Source organism: Hemitrygon akajei, chromosome 5 (assembly GCF_048418815.1).
Source record: "Hemitrygon akajei chromosome 5, sHemAka1.3, whole genome shotgun sequence".
Classification (NCBI taxonomy): domain Eukaryota; kingdom Metazoa; phylum Chordata; class Chondrichthyes; order Myliobatiformes; family Dasyatidae; genus Hemitrygon; species Hemitrygon akajei.
In genome coordinates this window covers 167,617,308-167,644,072 of record NC_133128.1, presented here as the reverse complement: position 1 = coordinate 167,644,072, position 26,765 = coordinate 167,617,308, and the positions used below count along the sequence as shown (strand labels likewise).

General features: G+C 35.0%; 1 protein-coding gene across 3 annotated transcripts in view; it reads right to left on the bottom strand.

Annotated features, from left to right (window-relative positions):
* ttn.2 (titin, tandem duplicate 2) overlaps window positions 1-26,765 on the bottom strand; it is a 340,760-nt gene that overhangs the window by 183,612 nt on the left and 130,383 nt on the right. For all 3 annotated transcript variants that reach the window (XM_073047117.1, XM_073047118.1, XM_073047119.1), the window contains 25 exons: window positions 25,497-25,787; window positions 24,366-24,653; window positions 23,906-24,193; window positions 22,728-23,018; window positions 20,686-20,973; window positions 19,802-19,891; window positions 19,422-19,704; window positions 18,966-19,149; window positions 18,767-18,853; window positions 18,377-18,644; window positions 18,024-18,284; window positions 17,723-17,932; window positions 17,116-17,193; window positions 17,004-17,030; window positions 16,517-16,561; window positions 15,021-15,044; window positions 13,547-13,621; window positions 12,446-12,520; window positions 11,286-11,360; window positions 9,692-9,766; window positions 7,366-7,434; window positions 5,554-5,628; window positions 3,584-3,658; window positions 1,912-1,986; window positions 354-428 (listed from right to left, as the gene is read on the bottom strand). In XM_073047117.1, coding sequence (XP_072903218.1) covers window positions 354-428; window positions 1,912-1,986; window positions 3,584-3,658; window positions 5,554-5,628; window positions 7,366-7,434; window positions 9,692-9,766; window positions 11,286-11,360; window positions 12,446-12,520; window positions 13,547-13,621; window positions 15,021-15,044; window positions 16,517-16,561; window positions 17,004-17,030; window positions 17,116-17,193; window positions 17,723-17,932; window positions 18,024-18,284; window positions 18,377-18,644; window positions 18,767-18,853; window positions 18,966-19,149; window positions 19,422-19,704; window positions 19,802-19,891; window positions 20,686-20,973; window positions 22,728-23,018; window positions 23,906-24,193; window positions 24,366-24,653; window positions 25,497-25,787 — 3,672 coding nt within the window. The remainder of the gene's footprint in view (window positions 1-353; window positions 429-1,911; window positions 1,987-3,583; window positions 3,659-5,553; window positions 5,629-7,365; window positions 7,435-9,691; window positions 9,767-11,285; window positions 11,361-12,445; window positions 12,521-13,546; window positions 13,622-15,020; window positions 15,045-16,516; window positions 16,562-17,003; window positions 17,031-17,115; window positions 17,194-17,722; window positions 17,933-18,023; window positions 18,285-18,376; window positions 18,645-18,766; window positions 18,854-18,965; window positions 19,150-19,421; window positions 19,705-19,801; window positions 19,892-20,685; window positions 20,974-22,727; window positions 23,019-23,905; window positions 24,194-24,365; window positions 24,654-25,496; window positions 25,788-26,765) is intronic.

Below are 26,765 nucleotides of genomic sequence, written 5' to 3'. Positions count from 1 at the left end.
GCCATCACCAACATTGTTTCCACGCGAATCATGCTGTAAGTCACTGAGCACATAGTGGATGTTGTTTTGGTACACAAATGAGATCTTTAGCAGCCAGTCTGCTTTGATGTATAAATACTATGATTTTTTAAATAGCTAATTAACCATAATGCAAATGGAAAATTACTTAACACATAAGGACAACAAAATAAAGTTCGAACACACATACAAGAAATTAAAAGATCACAAGCTTTTATGAGATGAGTTTATATTCGGGCATTGGTAATCTGAAGCCCATAAAAAGAGATAATTTTTAAGATAATGATGATTATGCAAGAAATAATTGTACAACAAAGGTATTGCCTTCTTTATACCTTTTATTGTAGTAACTTTTTCTATTCTTGTAACTGATTTCACTTCTTCCATAGCAAACCCAGGAACTTCAGGAACTTAAAAAAATACAATTAATGGACAAGAGTATCAAAAATATGCGCTTATCACAAATGAACATACCAATACACATCACATTAAATAGGAAGACACAACAAATGCATACATTATTGTGCTAATCACATCATAATTTCCACTTTTTGCATTATGATTTTATTATGAAATAGGGACATAAATTGATGATGGAATAGGCTATTTACCCCCATTACTGCTCTACCTTTGTATTAAGATTGCACTGATCTATTACCTCATGCTATAGAGCTGTACCGACCACATATTCCTCACTTCCCTAAATATCTAGGTAAATATCTATCAGCAACCAAGCCTACACTGTCATGTTTGCTCCTGGCTCCCAAAGATTTACCACCCTCTAGGTAAAGAAATATCTTTGTGTTATATTATTTAAAATATGGCTTGGCGAGGGGGACTTGATGTTTCAGCTAGTATCTTGTCAAATCATATAAGAATTTTTTACTATCACCCCAATGTTTCCACATTGACCAGATGAGAGATATACAAAACAATATAGAGAAATGTCACACATTGATTTTATCCAAAAATATTTACACCCAAACACTAATAAAAAGTCCAAGAATTTGAGAAGCCAGTGTGCAAAGTAAAGCAAAGCAAGAGGTGTACATTTACAAATACTCCTTAAAAAAGGAGAAAGAACTATGTAAATAAGCTTCATGTACTTATGAGGGAATGACATAATCAACAATGTGACACATCAGTCTATTGCATTAAGGAGTCCAATTAGGTAATGCAGAAGTAATTAGTAATCTCAATTTTGCTGTGATCCTCTGAATACTTTAATGCACAGCTCTAAATTAATCCAGGTGATTTGTTTAAAACATTAAAAATGTTATCACCAATGAGGTTTGCTGCACCTTGAATCAATGCTAGAAAACACTAAGAACTCATGGAGTTGCAGTTAAAGCAATAAGAAATTAATTTTAATTAACCTATGAGTAGTTGATAGACAATTTAAATGTACGTGGTGGGTTGGTAGGAGTGAGCATGTTGGTCCTTTATGCAGGCTAGATATGTATATTATCTATACATGTTAATGCAATAGTTAGGTGCAACACCAATAAATGTAGCTTGCTTCTTGACCCGTCTACCAATCTTTCCTCTGCTGGTGAATACACATCATTAATTATGTAATGTATCATTAGTACATTACTTCTATGCTACAGTTCATGGAATATGGTGTGGGCATTGCTTTGGTACCAAGATGTCACCAGTCGCAACCAAAATTGGCAGTACTGCCCTAAATCTTGTTCTATGTAACCAACCAGAATGCAAGTATAAAAATTAATTGACAACAAAGTACAGCACAAACACAAAAGCAAAATAATAAAATAACAAAAACTGGGAAAGTATATAAAATATTAAATGAACCATTTAAAACAAAAATACTTTCCAAGATAATGATATGATTTTTTCAAAGAAAGTTAGTTTCAAATTTATGTCCTGTACCTTTCAATGGAACAGTCACTTCCTTTTGTGTAACTGGTTTCACTTCTTCATGAACAAACTCTGGAATCTCAGGCACTTTAAGAATTTAATTTTTGGGCAAAAGATGTAAAAAGATGTTCACTTAAATTTCACAGAATTGCACACAACTTAAACACAACAAAAGCAAGGTGCAATTACCATTTTATGTTAATAACACAAAATAACATCTTATCATTTTTGTTAGATATAAGCAGATTTGTCTTAATAAATCTAGTAAATTCATTGGAGCAGCCAATAGCCACCTTGGTTAAATATTTTAAAAATTGGAATATTTCAATTCTCAGTGATCAAACAATATGCTTTGTTAGTTCTAAACCTCCTCTCCACATTATCCAATTTTTCTAATTGTACTGCAAGTCTTATTTTGTTATGGATTGGTGCTTTCAAAGGTTTCAAAAGTAGATTTAATGTCAGAGAAATGTATACGATATACATCCTGAAATACTTTTTCTTCGTTTTTAGAACCACTTGTCAATAGATCTACCTTGTAACATCACCATGCCTTTGGGACCACAATGCTATGCTTATGATTTGATATGCTATTGATAACTCAACCAGCATGCTGCAAGAATGAAAATATACTTTCTTGCTAACTCTTAAAATCTATTTTCAAAACATCTTTACAAATGGTATTTCTGCAGGTTTAATTCTACTAAAAGTGTCACATAATCCATGGGTATAGAGCCTTGTTCTCCATTGGACAATTGTTCAGTCCAATTATTTATGGTTATTGGAGTTATTCAAAATTTAAACACTGTTTTAATTTCACAATTATCACATCCATATGCTTGTATGTTTTTCTAATCATTACTAATATGTAACTGAAACATTTCCACTAGCAGCTGCCACTAAGAAAGAACAATTAGCACAGAATTTCATTGACATGATCACCCTGACAGCTACTGACTTTGCATTTCTTGCTTTGCTATGAAAATGCAGAAGGAAGTTTTCAATGTGATAATAGTTCTGGTGTATATTTCCTAGCTGGGATTTGCTTTTATGGGTTCTTGTTTAATTTTCTAATCATGCTGCATTGCAAAAGGAATGGCCATTATGGCACCAAATGCTTGAGAGGTTAGTCAGCGCAGATACTGTAGTAAATGGTCCTTCCACACCTGCCACACAAATCCCTGTGTATCTGAATTATCGCTACAAAATACCAAATACCTGTAAAATTGCCATAAAGGTAATTGAAATATCAGCCTCAAATAAACTGTGTGTAATGGATGATTCCTTCAAATGGTTGAGGGTAGTTTGAATTAAATGAGATCCATCTTCCACAGACTTGCATATATTCAGCTACGTGGGTTTAAGATGTAGTATAAACTGATAAGCTGAGCCCAAAAGGTAACAGTACAGTTGCCTAAATAACATTTCACATTGATTGATGGAATGAGATGCCTTCTGGGCATTACTTTGCCTGGCAATCAGTGCACTACCGCTAATATAGTGTTACAGCATTAGGACGGCACAAATGCACAAAGAGCGAAATAAACCAACATATTGTAAAGCAAAATAAATAGCAGAGCACTAGCAATTTCAGTTCTTTAAAGCAGGAAATAGTTTTCAAGATAATAAGGAGAACACACTATACATGGAAAGAATGATGCTTGAAAGAATGTGCCTTTTGTACCTTTTATAGGAACAACCTTTTCTGTTCGTGTAACTCGTTTAATTTCTTCAGGAACAAATTCTGCAACCTCAGTCACTTTAAGAGATTTAATTTTGGAACAAAAGATCAGACATAAACTTGCAACTTTACATTACAGATAACATTAAACACAAAACAACCAACTGATATATATTATGATCTACTATCTTGACCAAGTCATTCAAAAATCTCTTATCTGTATAATTGCTTTGTGTACATAAATTTATGACTGTTCTATGGAGTTTAAATTGCACATATTTAGGATATTTTGAAGTTTACTCTCAACAAACTTGTTATTTTTTCAATATTTCTCCTAATTGTCCATAAATTTGGTTGCATTAAAATTATAAATTTCATGAGTAGACCTCAGGCCCCATATAAAGCCCTCAATATTGATCATAAAATTGCATGCTAAGCAAGCAGGCTTGAAGTAGCTCCTAACTTGTGTTGGTGATTACTAAACTAGTGGGTTAAAAGGCAGAAAGATATTTCTGTTAAATAATATTGCAAATCTCTTTCTTAAACAATGGTCCATATAATTAACTGAGCAGTGTAATGATTTGGTGTAATTGTAGTAGCCTGTTCCCTTTAAGATTATTAATCTGCTGGTACTTAAGATAACCTTTAATTACCAGAATTTGAATTGTGCGAAGATTTACTATTGTAGTGTCTCAACTCAAAATGTTGACTATCTCTCTATCTGCAGAGATGCTGCCTGACCTTCTAAATTCCTCCGGAGTGGTTGTTTTTTAGGGTCCAGATTCCAGAATCTGCAGTTTCTTGTGTTCTCAAGATTTACTGTTGTGAGTTTTAGGAAGCAAATCTAATGTCTACATCCACAAATGCATTTTTCCAATTATGTATTTTCCTATTGGTTATTGGCAAGTAAATAAATTATTATTGATAACATAAATACATCAATATTGCAAACTGCAGTCAGGAAGGAATATAAATGTTATTTGCCATGATTATCTTGAAAGCTACTGGTAAAGCTTTCCTTATCCTGATTTGAAGGCAAGGCTGTAGTTCTAATAGATAGCTTCCTTTGTTGTGGACATCCATAAGGAAACATGGTTAATTGCTAAAGTTCATACAGCTAAATTAGGCAACTGAAAAGAAGACATGGCCTCCTGCGGGGTTCCCCTTCTCTGTTCCTTCTTCCTCCTCAGTCCTCCTCCTCCCTTTTCTAACATTTCATTCTCTGCGTGCTAAATTGCAATGCGAATTGCTTTTATTACATCCATGCCAGAAGCAACTGACTTGCAAATAATGGAAGACAGCACCAAGTTTTTCAGTGCATAATGCTCAATTCTGCATCTTCTAAGATGCTAGTGAACTCTGAATAGCAACAATTGCTGCAATTACAGAATCAGTGGGAAGAAATCAGCCAATAATCTGTAGGTACTCATTGACCTCTTTAAACTGCAGAGCATCAGGCCTGTCAAGGAGGAGGTGGGCGCAGGTGTGAATGTCCTTTTCTGCTGCTTGATGCTTGTTCAAATACTTTTAAAAATGTATGTTATTCAATATAATGAGCAGTAAATTGGTAGTCCCAAAGTCATATCAGATATGAACACTGAATAATTTCAAGAGCTGCCGTCAAACTTTGGCTAGCATTCATATTTGATGTGTTCACATTACTGGTATGTGTGAGCACTGCAAGTCCTTTTTATGTACAGCATCCAAACAATGGTCACCCCAAGTCACATTTTATTCCCGACATTCCCAAGCATCAAGATTATTTTAAGTACAAAGACAGCACAAAACACATAAAACAACACAAATTTACAAACAAAATTTAAAACAACCTCTACCCCCCAAAAATTAATGGATAGAAAGATCCAATAAAAATTATTGTCTCTACAATAAAAATACTTTTCAAGACAATGACAAGATAAGCAAAATTATTATTCAAAGGCTATTCTGACATAAACATGTACATTCTTTTGTACCTTCTATTGAAGCAACTGTTTCTTTTTGCATAACTTGCTTCATCTCTTCAGAAATAAACTCAGGAATGCCAGGAACTTTAAGAAATTTAATTTTTTGATAAAAGATCATCAAAAATGTGCACATTTGACAGTTTAAACAATATTCATAAAATTATACACAAAAGCTGCAGCTGAGACAAGACATGTTTTTCTATTTTGGATAATGATTCTGATATATACAAAGTTATTGTTGTCTTATGAAGGCTAAATCATTAATGGGAGCTGCAATGAGCCATGTCATCACACAATGATTCTCCGAGCTTTTCAATGTTCAATTCTGGACACCCTGATGTGACTGATTTTAAAGTAAATTTCATGACTCCCTGCAGAACTGAAATGTGAATCAATTCTAAAAAGAATTGAACACTTATAGATTCACAGCAAATGCAAAATGTAAATAACCCACCCTCACTTCTAAGATGTGAATAATTTGTTAAATAAAACTTTCAGACATATGGGATAACTTTAAGTTGGAGGTGAGGGAGGTAGCAAGTTAAAGCATGCTCATTTTGCTGCTCAGTGCTTGGTCAGCCACTGATGAAGAACACCGAAACACAAGTGCTGGTAATTAATCAGTATTGGAGCAATTAATTTAGAGGGTTGAAACTAGGCATATTTCTAGCAAGTATTCAGTGAAATTCATTATGATGGCCTTTGATGTACAGCACATCAGATGCCATTTTGGACACAATAGATGTGCTTGAACTAAGTTTTCATTGTACGTTTTGAATTATTTCATATCCATAATATGAGTACAACAATTATTTTATACAAGGACACACAGAATGACACAAGCAAGAAAATAAAGCAGTAAACATGGCAACAAATAACTGAATACTAAAGAGTATTGTCAAAGTGAAGCTAAAAAAAAGACCAACATCAGGATGTCCCCTCTAGCCTCAGTCGACGTCCTGGAGGACTCGCAAGTATTTAAAGTTGTTCCTTTATCCAAGAAGTGAAATATGGATAACTTGGAAATTATAGAATAGTAAGTCTCACATCAATAGAAGGGAAGTTACTGTGAGGATTCTTACAGATAGAATACATGAGCATTTGGAATACCATGGTCTAATAAAGGACAGCCAGTATGGTTTTGTGGGGCAAGACATGTCTTACTAACGGGTGAATTTTTCAAGGAGGTGATGAAGGTGATTGATGAAAGTGGAGCTGTCGATATTATCTACATGGATTCTAGTAAGGCATTTAACAACATATCTCATGGGAGGCTCATCTAGAAAATTAAGAAGCTTGGGGCCACAGTCAAGTGGCCATTTAGAAGCAGGTTTGGCTTGCTCACAGAAGACAGAGGGTAGCGACTGATGGGACTTACTCTGGCTGGATGTCTGTGATGAGTGGTGTTCTGCAGGGATCTGTATTGGGCCCTCTATTGTTTGTTTTTTATATTTATATATAAATATCCTGAATGAAAACATGGATGTGTAGGTCAGTAAGTTTGCAGATGATAGGAAGGTGATATGATGCTCTGGACAGTGTAGAGTGGTGGGTGTCTGGAATGTGCTGCCTGGGGTTGTGCTGGAGGCTAATATGATTGAGGCTTTTAAGATGATCTTAGATAGGCATGAATGCGCAGGACACATAAGGATATAGACATTTTGTAGTCAGAAGGTATTAGATTATTTGGGCATTTCATTACTAATTTAGTTTGGCACAGTATTGTGGGCCAAAGGGCCTGTTCTTGTGCTGTAATGATCAATGTTCTATGTTCTATAATTCAAAGAAAAATTTTAATATAAAACATGCCTCCTTTAATACCTTTGATTGGAGCAACTTTTTCTGTAACTGTTTTCACTTCTTCAGTAACAAACTTGGCAACTTCAGGCACTTAAAGAAATTTGTTTTTCTTTTGTTAAAAATATCAAAGATGGGAACAAAACACTCTAAAACAATACACACAGAACACAAAAGAAGCAACAGATACATGACACAGTTTATCATCTTGTACCAATCACAAATAATCTTGCATTTTATATTATGCTTCTGGTATACAGAAAATTAAGCTCATTAATTAATAAAGTAACAGTGAGCCCAATTGATTAGACATTAATCACTAGAATAGGTTAATATTCATTCTCATTCAGCCCAAATTGTATATCTGATCATAATTTTCAAAAATACACATACTTCTACAAATATAATTTCTTATGGATAGAACTAGCATAACTTTCAGACATGAAGACTTTTTGTTGTTATGCTCTATTTAATTTAATGTGAACTTAATGGTCATGCTAGGAAGTAAAAATATTTGACTGTTCAACAATGTGCAATCTGTTTCATGCAATGACTGTGTTATGATCCCAGCCCCCTCCTTCTTGAGGATCGCAAGATCGCTATTAATTCGGGTCTTGGACCCAGAAAATGAGAGAGAATCCTCAAGGTTTTGGAATGTGTCCTGGCCCCTCAGCAAGACAAAGCAACGGATTTGGCCATTGTTTCTTGGAGACACCTTTGTGGATTGCGATCCTATACTACGTGCCAGCTCTCAGGGCAACGTGGGCTGGGCTACGGGGAGAGATTGCATCATCCCAACCTGATTGACATCTGCTACCTGGCAAGTCCAGATAAAAGAGGGGCTGCAGAGACGGCCCCTCAGACGCACCAGAAGAGATGCTAGCGATCCCGTAATAGCGGGCAGCCATTTGAAAAAGCCACGTGCGTTCGGTTCCCATGGCCTGGAAACCGAAACGATTTTCTTGAACTAACAATGGGGAATCAACTCCCCCGACTCAACGGATCGGCATCATCAAAAGACCCGGGCAAGTTTCTTTTCTCACAAAATCTCTCTCTCTCTCCAACAAGTGAAAACCCAGCAGTCCCCAAAGCCCAGAAGCTTGCAGGAACTGAGTGACTCTTATATTTCCAATGGACAATATATTACCCCCTAGACAAACGATAGAGCCATTTCTTATTGATGATTATTACTATACCCGCGCTTTAGAGTGAGTATTGACGACGCATATTATCTGAATGTTTGTATTAACCTTACTTTTGTGCCCCTTTATAAATAAAGACTTTTAAAAATAGTACCATCAGACTTCAACGGACCTCTCTATCTTTGCTGGTAAGTGACCCAGTTACGGGGTTCGTAACAACTGTAAATATTATAAGGTGCAATTTCAAATATAGTAAATAGTAGGGTTTGGATATTTGCAGACGTAATTGAAAATAGATGAAGTTTTATTCTCTGATTTCTTGGTGTTGGTTTTAGAAACCAAAGTGCTGATTTAAAAAATCAATAATTAATTTCTACAATACAGTGGCGTATTTTTCTATGCGAAGATGTTATTCACTAATATTTGCAGATAAGTAACTTAGGACTATTTCCAGCTGTAATTTGAAAGGACCTCAAAAGCATTTAACTATGGTCTCTCTGATAGCCACTGGCAATATGAACAAAAGATTCGAAGCAGAAGTAGGCTATAGAACAAGAACTTAGGCTACTGCAGCATAGGAATAGGCCTTTGACTCATAATCAGTGCGGTTTTTGTTCTGAAGGTGCAGTTGACATTAAAGGTTTCAGTTAGGGGAAAATAAGTCTGAAATATATATTTGGCAGTTGTAGCCAACTTCTGATTCTCCATCCTTTTTCCTCGTCTAGCAATTTGGCCTGTTCTGCATGCCCTCAACTTATTCTCCAGTCAAGTTGTTTAACATTTCAATTGCCCTACATCTTATCAAGAGCAATTGGTTTTGCAGTATCCTGAATTCTGGACTGCTTGGCATTATGAGCTGCCATTATTATGTACTTGCAGCTAGGGTTCACTGTAACTTCATTAATATGATGATTGGCACAAGAAACATCACAGGTATATGTGTGTGATACCGACAGTGAAGTAATGGCCACCATCAACACTTTCAATACTTCAGTAGTAAAATTATTTCTGTTACAAAGGCAACATGATAAAGACACACAGTTAAAGAGTGGTTCAAATGCTCAAGAAAACACACAACATTAAATAATATTAGCACAAGGCAGAGCCACGGCAATCTGAAGCAAAAATACTTCCCAAGACAATGACAAAATTAATTCACTATGATTCAAACAACAATTCTAGGATAAAATACTTTGTTTCTTCTGTACCTTTCATTGGAATGGCCTTTTCTTTTTGTGTAACTGGCTTCACTTCTTCAGGAACAAACTTGGGAACCTCAGGTACTTAAAGAAAGTTAAATTTTAAAAAAAGATTGCCAAGATGCAATAGGATAACAATGCACATAACATTAAACACAAAAGCAACAATCAAAGATTTTGTGCTAAATCACACAGTAATACTTTGAATCTGGGTTCTGATGTACACAAGGCTTAATGTTAGTTAATGAAGCATTTATAATCCACCTTAATTACACATCAACTCTTGGGACACAGTCTACTTGTTTCGCTGCCCATCACTTCAGATAGGACTATATACATGATATTTATGGACATTCACAGCCTTCATGTAGGAGCTCTGTTGTCCTAAGGACTGCTATCTGGCTTGTAGTTCTCCATGATTTTGGAACAGAATTTTTAAAATTTTTATTTTGTTTAGAGATAAAGCTGGGAATAGACCCTTCTGGTACTTTATGCCACACCAGTCAGCAACCCCTGATTTAACCCTAGCCTAATCACGGGACAATTTACAATTGGCTAATTTATGTACCAATTGGTATGTCATTGGACTCGGGAGAAAACTTACGCATTTCACAGGCAGGACGTAAGAGACTCCTTAGAGGATGCCAGGATTGAACTCTAATGCCCCAAGCTGTAATTACATCACACTAACTGCTACACTAACCGTAGCGGCAACAGAACTAACTGAATGGCTCTGTTATATTTATACCAACTGAACTAGCAAGTTGGGAGCAAAAATAAAATGTTCTTAGTTTAAAATCACTTTTCAACGTAATTACATCTGTCTATAAAAAGATGATTCTGCACAAGTAATGATTTAGAGCTTGTTCTGCAAAAGATGCACTGAAATGTCTTAAGATTTGCTCCATTGATGCTCTCTGACCTGCTGAGTTTTTCCATATTTTCCACTTCTCTTCCACATTTTCAGTAATTACAGATGCTACTTCAATTCATGCATGAACATTGTTCACTAATTAAAGCCTTCTGAAAAGCCAATTCTTAATTTCTACACTGGATCTCCCTCATCCACTCTATCAGATACATCCCCAAATATTCTTGGAGTTTAGTCTTACGTACTCTACTTTCATAAATCCATGCTCTGTTTGCTCAATCATAATATTATATTAGCTTATTTATTACAGGTTCCAGAATCTTCCTAATTAATGATGCCAGGCTAACAGGTCAGCAATTCCCTGATTTTTCTTGCCTTTTTTTAAACAGCAGTTTCCATATACAGGTACACTACACATTGGTTACCCTAATATGTCCCATCACCAGTTTGCCATTCAACACAACTTTGCTGCAAGACTACAACTGTCATTTTGATACACAAAAAGCTTGTACAGCATCAGTCAATTACAACCACCAAACATTATTTTACATTATAGATTTTTGGTTTCAAGAAGGACAAATTGATACAGTAAAAATTATACAGATACACAAACAAAAGACAAAACATTAGAAGGTCGCCTAAAATAGAATTACTTTCCAAGATAATGCAATTACAATAGCATCATTTATTGAAAGAGTAACTGTAATATAGAATATGTGCCTTCTTTTGTACCTTTCATTGGAGCAACTTTTTCTTCTGGTACAACTGGCTTCTTTTCTTCAGGAATAAACTCAGGAACCTCAGGCACTTTAAGAATTTAATTTTTGGACAAGAGAATTTCAGAGGCATACACTAAGAATATTTAAAATAGCAATGCACATAACATTAAATACATTAATACAAATAAGACCTGACACAGGTCTTGTGACAAGCACATACAGGTATTTATAATGTATACATAGGTAAATTACATCAAATGCAGCTGACTTCAAGCAGAAATGCTTGACTACCCACTAATTATTTTAATAACAAATTCTCTCAATGAACTCAAATAATTTTGAAGAAAATTTTTTTTTCTGAGGTATTGTACTTTATGGTGTGATTACTTCACAATGTGCTCATGATTCATGAGAAGAACTCACTACCCCAAGTAAGTAAAAACAGAAAATGCTGGGAAAAACATAGCAAGCTGGGCACATGTGTGGAAGGATAAACAGCTAATGTTTTGGGTCAGACAACTTTTGTCAGAACTGATAAAGAAACAAATTAGTCAAGAACGCAAAAAAGATGAGGGAAGGCAATGAGTCATATACAGGAGGTTTTACTGTCTCTTCACAGTTGCACATATTTACCCCATCAAAGAAATTCCCTTTGTTACACCCATTATCCTCCTCCATTTTCTCTGCTACCTAGAATAATTTGTTTCTGTCTTCCTCTGTTTTGATGAAGGTTCTCAGAACTGAAATGTTAACTGTTCACAACTGGATGAATATTTCCATCATTTTCTGGTTGGCTGAGTGAATTCCTACATAAGTCATAGGCACATTGCATTTTCCGTCTTATTTTCAATGCAGGGGTTCCCAACCTTTTTATGCCATGGAACCATGGATGCCCAAGGGGTCCATGGACACCAGGTTGGGATCCCCTGGTTTACAGTTTCATGCTTCTCTATACTACTTCTAATTCAATATCTCCACTCGACTTAATGATAAAATGCAGAAAACAAATGACAAAATACGAATCAAGATCCACCATAAATGCACAAGACATCACCAGAGATACAAACACACAAAAACACACACACATGTGCGCGCACACACAGTAAAACCAATTGATCATGTGATTACTTTTCAAGGGCTCTGTTTAAAATGATGGGACGCATATTCCCATACCTTTGGTTGGAGGAACTTTTTCTTTCCTTGAAACAATCCGTGGCTTAACTTCATCAGAAATCGGCTTCTTGGACACTTTAAAGAACATTTTTAATTTTAGATGGAGGACATTGAAATTAGTGGACATTTTCTGAAAAATGTTGGAAAGTGAAATGAAACCCGGATGACAAACACATATTATACAAATTAGACCACAGAGCACAATCGACTGATAAGAAGAATATATGTGGCAAAATTGAGTTGCCAAGATCTTCAATCTCATACTTCCATTAAAGAAAGTATTAGTACAAAACCCATTTTCAAAAAAATTGTTTTAATGGTGCTGATTCTGTCTAATCTCAGTGATGCTCTCTATGAGTGTAAGTCAGTAATTAATTTACATAATATTTCACCATTGTCCAGTTTGCTGATGTCACAGCAGTGGTGGGGCCCATTGTCAACAATGATGAAACATCCTACAGAGAGGAGGTGGAAGTGCTCGAGAGTTGGTGCCAAGGAAATATCCTCTTCCTCAACAAGACAAAGCAGATGGCTATTGGCTTCAGGAGAACTCACACCACTCTTTACATTGGTGGCACAGAAGTGGGAAATGCAAGCAGTTTCAAACTCCAGGGAGTGCACAACTTACACAACCTCTCATGGTTCCTGAACACATCCTACACAATCAAGAATGCTCACCGATACCTCTTTTTCTGAGGAGTCTGATGGGACCTGGACTATGCACATCAATACACATGCCCTTCTACAGAGGCACAGTAGAGAGCATCCTAACGTGCTTCATCACTGCACGGTAAGGAAATTGCACTAAGGCAATTAAAGTCTCTACAACAGGTAGAGATGAAACTCCATCTTTAAAGTTCAAACATTACTTTTGAAGAAATACTTTAAAGAAATAAGGTGCTGATCTGTTACAAGAAATCTGACCAAATAAAATATGTTGAAGTCACTGAACTGGGAATAAATACTTAACATTTCATAAAATTCGCGGATAATCTTGCCTATAAAGAACAGGCTTTGACATCCTATTCTAAATACTTATTCTTCAAAAGTATTCCTCCATAATGTGCTGTTTGAATCAAGATAATATAACTGTGTTTCTACCTTTCCGATGGCTAATTTCATCTTCTTCCAAAATAGTGTAAGTAATTTCTTCATGAGTCTTTGATATTTCAGTCACTTTAAAAGAGATATACCCTATCAGTTTGCATTCAACAAAAACATACATAGGAGAGAGCAACAATTGAGACAAGACACTATAAGTTTGCGAACTGCAACAATTACATACTAATTAATATAATTCGAGAAAATAGAACTATTTTGCCACTTGTCTATCTATGGTCATTTGTTCTTAGCAAACTTTGTGCAACAGCAAATGACCTAAGATGAGGAATTGACTTTAGAGAGGTTTAAAGAGAAATAACTAAATTATTAATGGAGAGTTAGTCATCAATGAAAATTATCTGGACATCTTGTCTTTTTAACTACGGTAATTTAATCTTACTATAGTCATACTCAATGGCCCTTCAAGGTCAGTTTTCTCACAATTAATGTGTATTCCTGTTCAAAAAAGTGTTTTTTAATAAATTATCATAAAGAATCTGACACCTGCTTGGAATATTCGATTTTAAATATTAGAAATTACTTACTGAAAAATAGGTTTCTTACATTAAATGACTGATATAGTAAAGTTGTATTTTTAATTGAGTCAGTATGAAATTATATTTATATTATTAGTGTTGGTTTCTAATAAACAGAAATGAAATGTGGAACATGAATAACACAGAGACAGCCTTTGTGTCTGTTAGATTTGAATTCTTGACATAAATTATGAGTTCACAGCAACAATGCCTATGTGTAGAACCCTTCAAAGCTGGGAATCCTCTGAAATGTACATCACACATCATAGTCATTCTGATCAAGGAACTGATACTTTTTAAAGAACTCCAATGCTCAGCTCAGATTTTATAGGTATACAGTAAACCTCATCATAACTTCAGAAAAGCTGCTCAAGAATGGTAAACATAGAGATACAATGCTGTAGGCCACTATGTAACTGCCTTCACCCATGGCCAGTTAGCCCCACCATGTTACAATGTTTACATGAGGGTCAGAAGTGTACTGAAGTCCATTTAAAGTTCTAAGGTGCTGATTTGGCAGGTGCATTGACTTACTAAATTAGAGGTTTCAAATTACTAACTAATGTAATTTGGTGTGAGGTTCAATTTCTGCCAAGCTTAATTTCTGTTTAGCATCAACTGACTTAAAAATTAAGTTGACATGGATACGGACACTACTATTGGGTCTGACTGGATGAACAATTGTTTCCAGAGTGTATAGTTGCATTAGCATGCTGGCTGGAGAGAGGGAAGGGTTGGGAAGGAAGGCCATGTGTTGTGGGTAGTAGCAGAGGTGATCCATTTGAGACAAGTATCATAAAGATGATTCATTAGCATGAGCCCATCCACTGATTAAATAATTCTGAGTTAACAGTATTAAATTATGCTGTTTCAGAATGTTTGAATGGGATTCAATAATTTCCATACTTTATTAAAACCAAATGTATGAAACACATTACCTATTTCTTCTGTCCATTCTTGTTCTGTTAAAAAGATAAGAAAAAATATCAATATCCAATAATGCCAACATAATTAAGGAGGATGCATCTGAACAGCTAACTGAAATGAATACATGGGGAGATACAGGGAAAAAGAAACTTCAAACATAGTTGCTACATGGACAAGGCCCTCATGTCTCAGGGTCACCTGATGCACCCTCTGGGGAAGGAGGGGAAAGAGATGCTTCAGCTGGCTGTTTTCCATTAGATTCTGTACTGGATTGGGGGCTGGCTGTCTGTCCTGCCCTCCAGTGTTCACTCTGTGGAAGACAAACTGGACTGCGTTCATCTGCATCTGTACTTGCAAGAGATGAGAAAGTGCTGCAGGTTTGTCCTTGCAGAAATGTGGCTCCAGGATAACATCCATGCATCATCAATTTACAGGACATGACACTCAGGGACTTGGGCTATATACCTTTTGTAACTTTATTTTTACTGCTATCATAATTATATATGTTGTATGTGCCTTGTGCTGTGTGTGACTGTTGATGCTATGTGGTTTTGCACCTTGACCCCAGAAGAATACGATTTCATTTGGCTGCATTCATGTGTATGTTTGAATGACAACTAAACTTGAACTTGACTTGAACTTGAAAAGTACAGCATAAAGAAGTGCACACAAATCCAAAATACAGTTCTTAAATACAATTTTTTGCAAATTTGATTTAGGAAAAAGTTTGCAATAGCTGCTAAATTTGACAACATGAAAATCATGCAAAAGAATTTATATGTACAGGACATTGAACCTGTTGTAAGTAAAGCTGTTGTGGTAAATGTTAAGAATGAGACAAGAAGAGAGCAAGCAACAAGCTTTTTAATCACAACCACTGAGGCACTGGTGCTGAAGTTTGGAAGTAGGGGGAGGTCTCTATTCCCAGAGGATCACAAGACCACATAATATCAATAAAAGCACCTTCAGATTGTACATCCTCACAAGTGCAACACTATGATGATACTCAATTCACCACAACTTCATTAATCATCTGTGGTTGAAGAGTATATCCAATGAAATTTTCAGCTAACAGTCTGCTGGTGGAACTCAGCGGGTCGACTAACACTGGTGGCTCGCAATAAATTGTCGACTTTTTTGATCAAAGCCCTGCATCAGGACTGAGAGTGGAGAAGCAAGGCAGCTAGCACAGAGGGGAGAAGGGGCAATGGCAAGAATGGATTCAGAAGTGATTGGTGGAATGTTGTCTCAACTATACATCTGCTACAGTCAAAATCACCACTGCCACTACCTACAACCCATGCTCTATCCCAAACTCCTTCAACTAACCTCATCCACACTACCAGTACCCAATTGAACCCAAGCAATCTGGGCACATTTGTTCTTCCAGTTGGTCTCAGAACTGTCAAATCAAAGGCTGCTTCCTATCCAAATTATACTGTAATAAATTCTTCAGCACAGCCCAGACTTATTTGATGCTACATTCGTACATTAATAGCTGTTTTACCTGTAAATGATTTTTCTTCAAATGGAATTCCAAAGTCAGGAACATCTGAAGAATACAGAAAGAATATGTATTATTTTTAGGTTTTTGATCCTGTGGATTTACTGTATCGATATTTTTGAACATTTTACTTCAAGAAATTAAACTTCTAATTGGCATTTCAAGTTTTAAATCCTAGCACGATTTTCAGGAAGTATAAACAAAATGATTAACAGCAATGACAAAGAGTGTTAAAGGTAGCTTTTAAAATTGATTAACAGCCTAACACTTGCATACATATTTACATTTTACATACAAATTACAAATATTTTAAGAGCAGTTATATTTGTGAAATTATTTAATATAGGTACTTTATTGTAAACAAACTTACAGCAGCTTGTGAACCATTAACTAAATGAGGCAATGAACACAATTGAATCTGTTCATGATTTATCTTTTTGTAAACTAATATTTAGTTACTGGAATATGAAATTTTTAAAAGATTACATACCAGGTTTCCTCTGCTGCAAGATAATTTCTGTAAGTGAGGTAAACACATAAATTAGTTAAGGAAACATCACAACTCTTTTGAAAAAAATTGTGTTAAAGTCAAAAGTACCTACCTTGGCTTGATACATAAAGTTCTGCAGTACTTTTAGCTTCACCTCTTGGTTCCAATTGAGCAATTACAGAATAAACACCTGAAGAAAATAATTTTATACTTTGATATTTATCTTTATTTTAACTGAAATGAGATTTCAATGTATTTCAGAATATGTATAGTATAGAAACAGGTTAACAATGTTAAAAAAAAGCCTATATTGATGTCTATGGATGCAGAGATTCATTCCAGAATCTATGTTCAAGGTAGAGAACCTCCTAATCTTGTTATTTGATTATACCCAAGGCTCCAAATTTTGGAAAACATCACATACATCATTTTATCCATTACTTATATAAAACAACTTTACATTTCCGAATACCTCTATCAGGACTCTAGTCACAATTATTCATTCTTTTTTATTGATATAACCAGTTTTACATTTATTTTTGTATTTCTCAGTACATCAAAGATATATTTGTGACTATGTTCCAATCAAAGTTCAAAATTAAGCTTAACGTAGCTTCTCTGGTTTGAATTGCTCTCTGAAAATTAACCTTAGCTGATAATCAAAATAAAGAAATAACCATTATAGTAAAAATAAGATTAAGTTATTACAATAAACAAACCTTCATCTTCTGTTGTGACATTATGTATGGTCATAAAATGTCGGCGCCCTTCCCTTCTGAAACTGTATTTTGCACTTTCTTTCAAAACCACTGTGTCTTTAAACCAGGTTACAATGGCACCATCAAAGGACACCTCACACTCAAATACAGCGGACTCGTGTTCGTTTACCACAATATCCTGAATTGTCTTTGTGAATTCAATTGGGTGAGCTATAACATACAAAAGCAGAAACAATATTCTTATACAAAATACACTCAGCAAATTACAATTAAAGTAACCCCATTTAATAAAGCTACAAACCTTGAACCCTTAAATCAGCAGATGTCTCTAGATCTTCAAATCTGCAAGTAAATCGACCTTGATCCTCGGGTTTCAAGTCACTTATAGTAACTTTCTGTAATTTATCTACAACATCTATGGAATATCGGCCTTGACCCTCAATTCTCCTGCCATTTTTAAACCATTCAGTTTTTAAATTTGGTAAAGAAAACTGGCAAACCATGATACAGATATGACCTTCTTTCCCAGAAAGATTTTCAAGATGTTGTTCAACAATAGGTTCTAGAGAACAGAAGCAAAAGAATTTACATAAATTAGAGGAGTTAAAAAGTCTCCAGAGAACATTTAGAAACAAAATTATAAATGCCACTTACCAACAACTGTCAGTTTAGCACTTGAGATATGTGGGCCACAGACAATGCGGAAGTTGCCTTGATCTTGCAGACCACAATTCCTAATTCTTAAGCGATGAATATTACCATCAATGCTCATTTCATACTTGCTATTTGATTCCAATTTTTCAGTTCCTTTGTACCAGGAAAGCTTGATTTCAGGATAGTTTATTTTTATGGCACATTCAAACACTGCATCTGCATTTGTACGTACAACCTGATCTTCAATATCTTTGATTAATTCAATAGGCTATAGTGTAGAGAAAATAAACATTTTTATAAATATCTATTTCCAAAGATATGCACGGAATACCACAGAATATCATTATATCACTTGAGAAAATCATTGTATTATAAAGATGGAAAACATACCTCAACTTTTTCTATTCTTTGCTGAATATATTGAATTAGTTCATTAAACTCGTCTTCTTCAGGACCTCGCTCCCGTTCTTCGATCTCCTTAATAAAGCATCAATTAGAAGTAATTACCAAAGAGCATGAATATAAGCCATCTATTCTGCTTAAAATGTATAATATGTCCTATGGTACAAACATATAAAACATTACGCACCACTCTGTGAGTTTCATCTTCTTTGCTGGCCTTCAGTTGCTCAATGGCTTGGAGGAGACCTCGGAAATCTGTAATTCCATACATACGTGCATACTTCTCATATTCCTTAGGATCGACATTCCTTAACAGTTCTACAATATCAATGTCCTTATCTGCTTCTTCTTCCTTTTTCTTGGATGGTGTTCTTTTAAAATAAATAGTAAAATTAATTCATTATTAAAAATCTACATCAGAAATACATGAGTCAATGTAAAAATGTTAAAACCTGTGTGTTATCAACAAAAACATAACTAAATTTTATCCATTCCACTAAATAGAACAAATCATCATGCAGAAAAAGGCCAAAATTAAGCAAGAGAGAGCGAGAGAGGTTCAGGAACATTATGCACATAATCAAAATAATGATCAGATGAAAATTCAAAACTTTATTAGCAATACATAAACCAGAATACTTACTTCTTTAATTTTGCTCTAAAGTCTGTTTCAGCAATTACTTCTTTCTTCTCCTCAATTTCTAAGTTTGCACTGCTTTCAATTTCACCAAATTTATTAGATGCAACACATCTGTAATGTCCAGAGTCAGTTTTTACCACATCTTTGATTTCTAGTTTGGCCTCTTGTCCCTTCTGTTGTATAATAAATCGTCCACCATGGTTCATTTGCCTCCATTTGCCTTTCATCCATTTGACATTTGGAATTGGATCACCACCAACCTTTGCAGTAAATGTTGCTATATCCTCTGAAATGTAAAATAACTTCTTTAAATATCACCTCTTGCAGAAATATTACTTTTTAACAAATATATTCACAGCAAAAATATTCAACAGTGCACTTACTTTCTATTACTTTCAAGTTATTTGGTTTCTCAATGAAGAAGATCTTGTCAGGTTGTAGTGGAGAAACCACTTTCTTTGCTGCCACTTTTTCTAAATCAAGACAAATTAAATGAATTCGAAAAGTAATTCTATTAACTATTCACAATTTCTCAAAAAGTAAACATGGTGAATGTATGCTCTGTACATAGAAAAATTGTAATATTTTGTTTAAATCAAATCTGATTTAACCAAAGGTATTCAGGGCACATTTATACCACACTTTGACCTTATCACAAAATAACTTCTACTAGAGGTACATTTGCTGAATGTGACTGACCCTGCATCTAGTGAGGAAGAGCAAGAATCCTTTCTTCAGAAAGTCTCCTTCAGAGAGTTCTGGTTAGGTCAATTCCTCAGTTTAAATTTAATTTATATAAACTTTTGTGTAACACCAATATTACAATTAATATTTACATACAGGACTCTATCTATTCATTTATGGCTGAATCTATTTCTTCGCTTAAATATTGATTTTCAATTCAACAGTAGGGTAAGGTAATATGTTTGTAAGATATTTGGTGAATGAATCTGAGATAGTACCACAATTTCCTTTAATGTGCAAGTTGTAAAGCATTTGACTTTGTACTTCATCTCATTTCTTGTCATTTATGTCTGCCTTAACTACTTCTACGGGTTAACACGAGGAAATCTGCAGATGCTGGAAATTCAAACAACACCACACACAAAATGCTGGTGGAACACAGCAGGCCAGGCAGCATCTATAAGGAGAAGCACTGTCAACGTTTTGGGCTGAGACCCTTCATCAGGACTTTCTACGGGTTATTCATTCCTATTTCCCCCAATTACATGCAGATAAAAAAACATCCTATTTATCTACCCCGTACCTTGGATTGTTAGTTTGGCTTTGCAGTTGTCACTCCCAGCCTCATTTGTGGCTTTACACAAGTAGTCACCACTGTCTGTCTTTGCAGCGGTTTTAATTGCTAGGGTAGCTGTGCCATTTACAAAGGTCATGTTCAGTTTGTCAGATGGTTTTATTTCTTTCCTATCTTTGAACCACTGTACTTTAATTGGTTCAGACCCATGGACATGACAACTTAGCTGCACAAACTCTCCCTCAGTCGCTGTCATTGGTTTAAGTGGAATATCACAGACAGGTGGCTTCTTAAGCTCTAAAACAACAATAAAAGAAATGTTAATATTTAATACAGAAAATTTCTATTATCATTTTATATACTCTCTCTCCTTTGTGTTCATGTCCTTGTTGTTTCCAATTAACACATTTTCTCTTTCACTTAAGAATGTTTAGATGCAGACTTGCTCAAACCATTAATAACCCTTAATATCTGCATTTTCGCTCCGATACTTTAAGTACTTTTCCATAGATAAAGTTTCATCTAATGACCTATCCTGAATGATAAAACTTGTCCAACAACAGAATAACAAAGAATGATTGCTATTGTAACTCAATTAGGATATGGATTCCTACCACTTGAATTGGATTCTAATTTTCAAAACGGGCAAGCTAGATAAAGACAGAAAATCAAGGAAAGAAACTCAATTTGCAGAAACATAGTGATTCCAGAAGTAACAAGGGACTCATGTACTAATACAAGGGCAAGATAGTACAGTATATTTTATTCTTGATGATCACAGCTGCAATATAAGCTTATAAAACTGAAGAAACAGATAAAGGAATTCTAAATTCCTACTTGCCCGTTCAAAAAGTTAACAGCTATTTGTGTACAGAGATATCCAGGTCCCTCTGACTACCAACACTTTTCAATCTCTGACATTGAAACAATGCTCTAAATGTTTGACACCACTGGAGCAAAGCACTTGACTTGATAGGCACCGCATCTACCATTCTAAATTACTACAAATATTCATTCCACTCTCTATATGCAACATATGTATGGTATGTGTGCCATCAACAAATGCACTAATTATTTGCCCAGCCAATTCTGACAGCAGCTTTTCTACAACCAAAGAGATTTATGAGAATACCATTGCCTCCAGGATTATGTCCAGATCACAGAACATTCTGATTTTGAAATAAATTGATGTTCCTTTAATGTGACTTGGCCTAAAACCTGGAATCTCCTCTCAAAGGCACAATAGGACTAGCTTTTCCGGAAGGACTGTGATGGCTCAAGAATCTGACTCACCATTACATCCCAAGTAATATTAGAGAGAGGCAATAAATGCTGACCTTGCCAGCAATGCCCAAATAGTGAAAAATGAATAAATAATGAACATCTTTGTATTTATAGTTATTGATTAAAATGCAATATTTTAAACAAAGAGAAATCAACAACAAGGATTTTAGAAGTCCAGTGGACTTTGTAATAATAAATATTTTAAAAATGATGAAATGAGAGAGTGCAGAGGAGATTTACAGTGAATTTGCCTGGATTGGAGAGCATGCCTTATGAAAATAGGTTGAGTGAACTTTGCCTATTTTTTCCCTTGGAGTAACAGAATATGACAGGTGGCTTGATAGAGGTGTATAAGTTGATGAGAGGCACTGCTTGTGTGGATAGCCAGAGGCTTTTTCCCAGGACTGAAATGGCGAACACGAGGGGGCATCGTTTTAAGATGGTTTGAAGTAGTTATAAGGAGGATGTCAGAGGTAAGTTTTTCACATAGAGAGTGGTGGGTGCATGGAATGCACTGCCAGCGACAGTGGTGGAGGTGGATACAATAGGGTCTTTTAAGAGACTCTTAGATAGGTACATGGAGCTTAGAAACATAGAGGGCTATGCAGTAGGGAAATTCTAGGCAGTTTCTAGAATAGGTTACATGATCGGCACAACATTGTGGGCCAAAGGGCCTGTAATGTGCTGTAGATTTTCTATGTTTCTAAATATACATTGGCAAGTGTAAGTTTTGCCAACCCTTATAGCCATGAATATCCATCACTAACCTTTGATCAGCAGAGACACACTAAATGTTGCAGAACCTGCCTCATTGGATGCTTCACATGTATAAACACCAGAATCAGCAAGCTGTGCTTCTTTAATGTTCATTGTTACAAGATTATTTTTAAATGATAACTCATAATTTGTGGTTTGCAAGATCTCTTGCTCATCTTTGAACCAGGTGACAGATAATGGTTGTGAACCAGAAACTCGAGCTTCAAGTTTTATAGATTTTCCTTCTGTATCATGAATTGTTTCAAGAGGCTTTTTGGTAAAACTTGGTGGAATTTTACGATCTGTAACAGAAAGAAGTAGCATTATGAAAAACACACACATCTACCTGGCCTAAAACATGCTGACTATTACCAACAGTTCCAATTAGAACTGCTGTCATTTGCCATTTAAAATTGCAATTCAACTGGAATTCTGCAGCAGACCAGAACATTAAACTGAGCAAATTGCTCCTTGGAGTATACACTAGATCAAGCCTGGTGTAAAATCTGAGACCCCATAGACATAAAAGGGTTTGATCTGTGTACATTTTAGAAGGCCAATGGTAATATGTTACTTCTTAATTTTGTGTTTGCTTTGCTGTTTTTAATTATTTTAAACTATTTTTGTGTGTTTTAGTTCATTCTATTTGTCTTGACTCAAAAACAATTTTGTTGCATATTTAATTATTTACATGAAAAAATAATTTCAAGAGCTTTCTCTCCAGTTTTGCTAACTACCAGGAAGTTTTGAGGGCAGGATATCTTTTCTGCAACACCTGATAAAATATTGCTGCATTCCAGAATGTGGAAGTTAGAGCCTCAGCAATAAGTGCTAATAAGGTGATCAGACAGATCACTGGCAGTGATTCAAGCATGATATGGTCCACAGATTTTTTTAATATATCTTCAGTGATATTAATCTCCAATGGGCAAAAATCAATTGCTCAAGGCACTGAATATATTCTATATTAAGATCTACAGGATTTTGAGCACAATTGGGAAGAGGAGAAATGGGAAAGTGGAGGGAATTGCAGCTGATACGAAAGTTCAGCTTTATTCTTGTTGAATGGTAGCACAACAAATATAAATCGTTTTTAAAAGATGTAAACATTTATCCCATAATTAATAAAGCCCAGACACATATAATATACCAAAGAATAAAGAATTATAATTTGTTATTGAACAATAACCTTTCACAGTCACTTCAGCTTTGCATGAATCCTTTCCAATATCATTGCTGGCCTCACAAATGTATTGACCAACATCTCCTTTGTCCGCTTTCAGAATAATCAGATGAGGTGTATCTTCCGCAAAAGTTATCTCATAATTGCCACCTGAATGAATCTCTCTGCCACCCTTCAGCCATCTAACTTTAATTGGGGAAGACCCAATTAAGTGGCACTCAAGATCCACAGCTTTTCCAACTGTAACTTCCACCGGTTCTAGTTTTCTGTCAAATTGAGGAGCAACTCTAGACTCTGAAAACATAACAAGATTTGCACTCTATTATAAATGCATCAACAGCAAAGTAATAACATCTAGTAATAACGGATGAAAGTAGATATTGAAGTCCTAATACTATAAAAGTAAGGCAAATATTAAATAAGGAAAGAAGCTGAATTAATAAATATTTAACTCAACATACTTTACCTTTGAGAGACAATTTTGAATGACATGAAATATCTCCCGCTACGTTGGAAGCTTTGCAAGTGTATTCACCAGCATGCTTCAATTCAGTTTTAAGAATTTTAAGAGATGCTACATTCTCTATAAATGATATAATTAAATTTTCTCCAGGAATTAATTTTACACCATCTTTAAACCAAGCAGTTTCAATAGGAGCTGAGCCAGCAGCACGACATTCAAATGTGATTGGTGAACCAACGGTTATTTCAATATTCTCCATTGTTCTTAAGAAAGAAGGTGGAGTTTTATGTTCTGTAAAATAAAATGTTATGAAAATTTGAATACCCTACTTGCATGCCATACTCACAAGTTAATTTTCAGTCATTCATGCACAAGGATACTGCAACCGCTGTAAGCCACTCAAAGTATTTATTGCAGTCAGTACCTGCGCACCATGGCTACAGTGTACACCATCTACAAAATACACTTCAGTCAATTGCCTAGGCAACTCTGATAGGACCTGTTAAAGCTACGAACTCTATGCCAAGAAAGCACATGGCATGTACAGGTTCCTCTGCAAATCACACAATATTCTGACTTGGAAAGATATCATTGTCATCACAAATGGGTCTAAATCATGGAATTCTCTCTCAAAGGCATTGTGAGCTGCTTTCCTGGGAATCCATGGCATGTTAAAGAAGGTGGCTTACTACTACTATATAAAGGGCTATTAGAGATGGGAAATAATTGTTGGCCTTTAACCAATGTATAATCAAGAAAAAAGATAACATCAAAATGATATGCTGACAAGAAGTGTTTACAACAATAAGGATTTTAGAATGCCCATTGAACATTACAATAAATAATACTCAATTTTTATGTTTCTTAATAGTCTACTCTAATATTCCATCTTGTCTTTATCAACTTCTTGGCTTATTTTCACTGAGTTCTAAAATGTTTGCTATCTTATAATGTACTGCAATCTCTGGCAACTTTATTAGGTTCTTCATTTTATTTGATACTATCTTTAATTTCTTTTTGAGATTTGTACTTTAAATGAATATAGTTCTAATAACACTTCTAAAAGATTAATAAATGCGACTGAAGAAAGAGGACAATTTGCATTCCATACAATCATCATTACCCTTCACTAACCTTTGATAAGCAGGGAGACATTAAGCCTTGCAGTGCCTACTTCATTGGATGCTTCACATATATACACACCAGAATCAGCAAGCTGTGCTTTTTTAATGTTCAACATTATGACATTGTTTTTAAATGATAGCTCATAGTTTTCAGTTTGCAAGATCTCTTGCTCATCTTTGAACCAGGTTACGGATAATGGTTGTGAACCAGAAACATGAGCTTCAAGTTTTATAGATTTTCCTTCCGTCTCATGAATTGTTTCAAGAGGTTTTTTAGTAAAGTTTGGTGGAATTTTATAATCTGCAATAGAAAGGAGTAACAATATAAATATCACATACATTCAATTGGCTTGAGGCAGGCTGACTTTTAATGATGGTTTCAACTTGATCAATTGGTAATTTTTGTCGTACTCACATGGACTTACTGTTAGTTCATTGTAGTACACAGAAGCAGTGGTACATTTGACAAAATTTCTGCAAGATCTGTGGCCACACTTATTTTAATGGGAATTGTAGAGCAATAGTTTTACATATTTAATTTTGTTTGCTTTGACTTGCTCTTAATTGTTACTTGCTTTGTGTATTTTAAGCAACATTTTTTCAAATAGTTCTATTTAACTTATTACTTGCCTTAATTATTATAGTTTTTAAACTACCTTTGAATATTATGCAATTAAAAACTAATAAACCTATTGGCGACTATTACAGTTAGCAAAGCCCTGTCCCCAACTTTGCCAATCACCAGAAAGTTTCCAGGAAAGGGCCCCTATTTTGCATGACCTGGTAGATATGTTGCTGGAATCCAGGGGTATGGAAAGTCATTAGGATGGAGCCTTTCCATTGGACAAGATAAAAGCAACAGCAATTTATGTAGGAAACCAGATTGTCAGATCAGATCCATAGCTATTTTTAATTTCTTCAATAATATTATGCTTTCATGAATGAATTGTAGACATTAACTCATCTAAATATATTCAAGACTAAGAATTACAGATTATTGTTTACAGATCATAGTGAACAAGGGAAAATACAGGAAAATGGAGTTGATGTAGAAATTCAGCCTTATCCGTGTTAAATGGTGTTCACATTCTTTGGTCTTCAAAGTTAAATATGTGCTTCAGGAAAAGGAGAGATTGATGTGCACTAAAATAGAGAACTAATGATCAGCATTAAAACATTTTTAAATATTATAATAGTGAGAAACACAGATAAAAATATAACAGAAATGATCAAATGACTTGTCAGAATAATTCTGAAGTGCAAAAATAAACATTCTGCT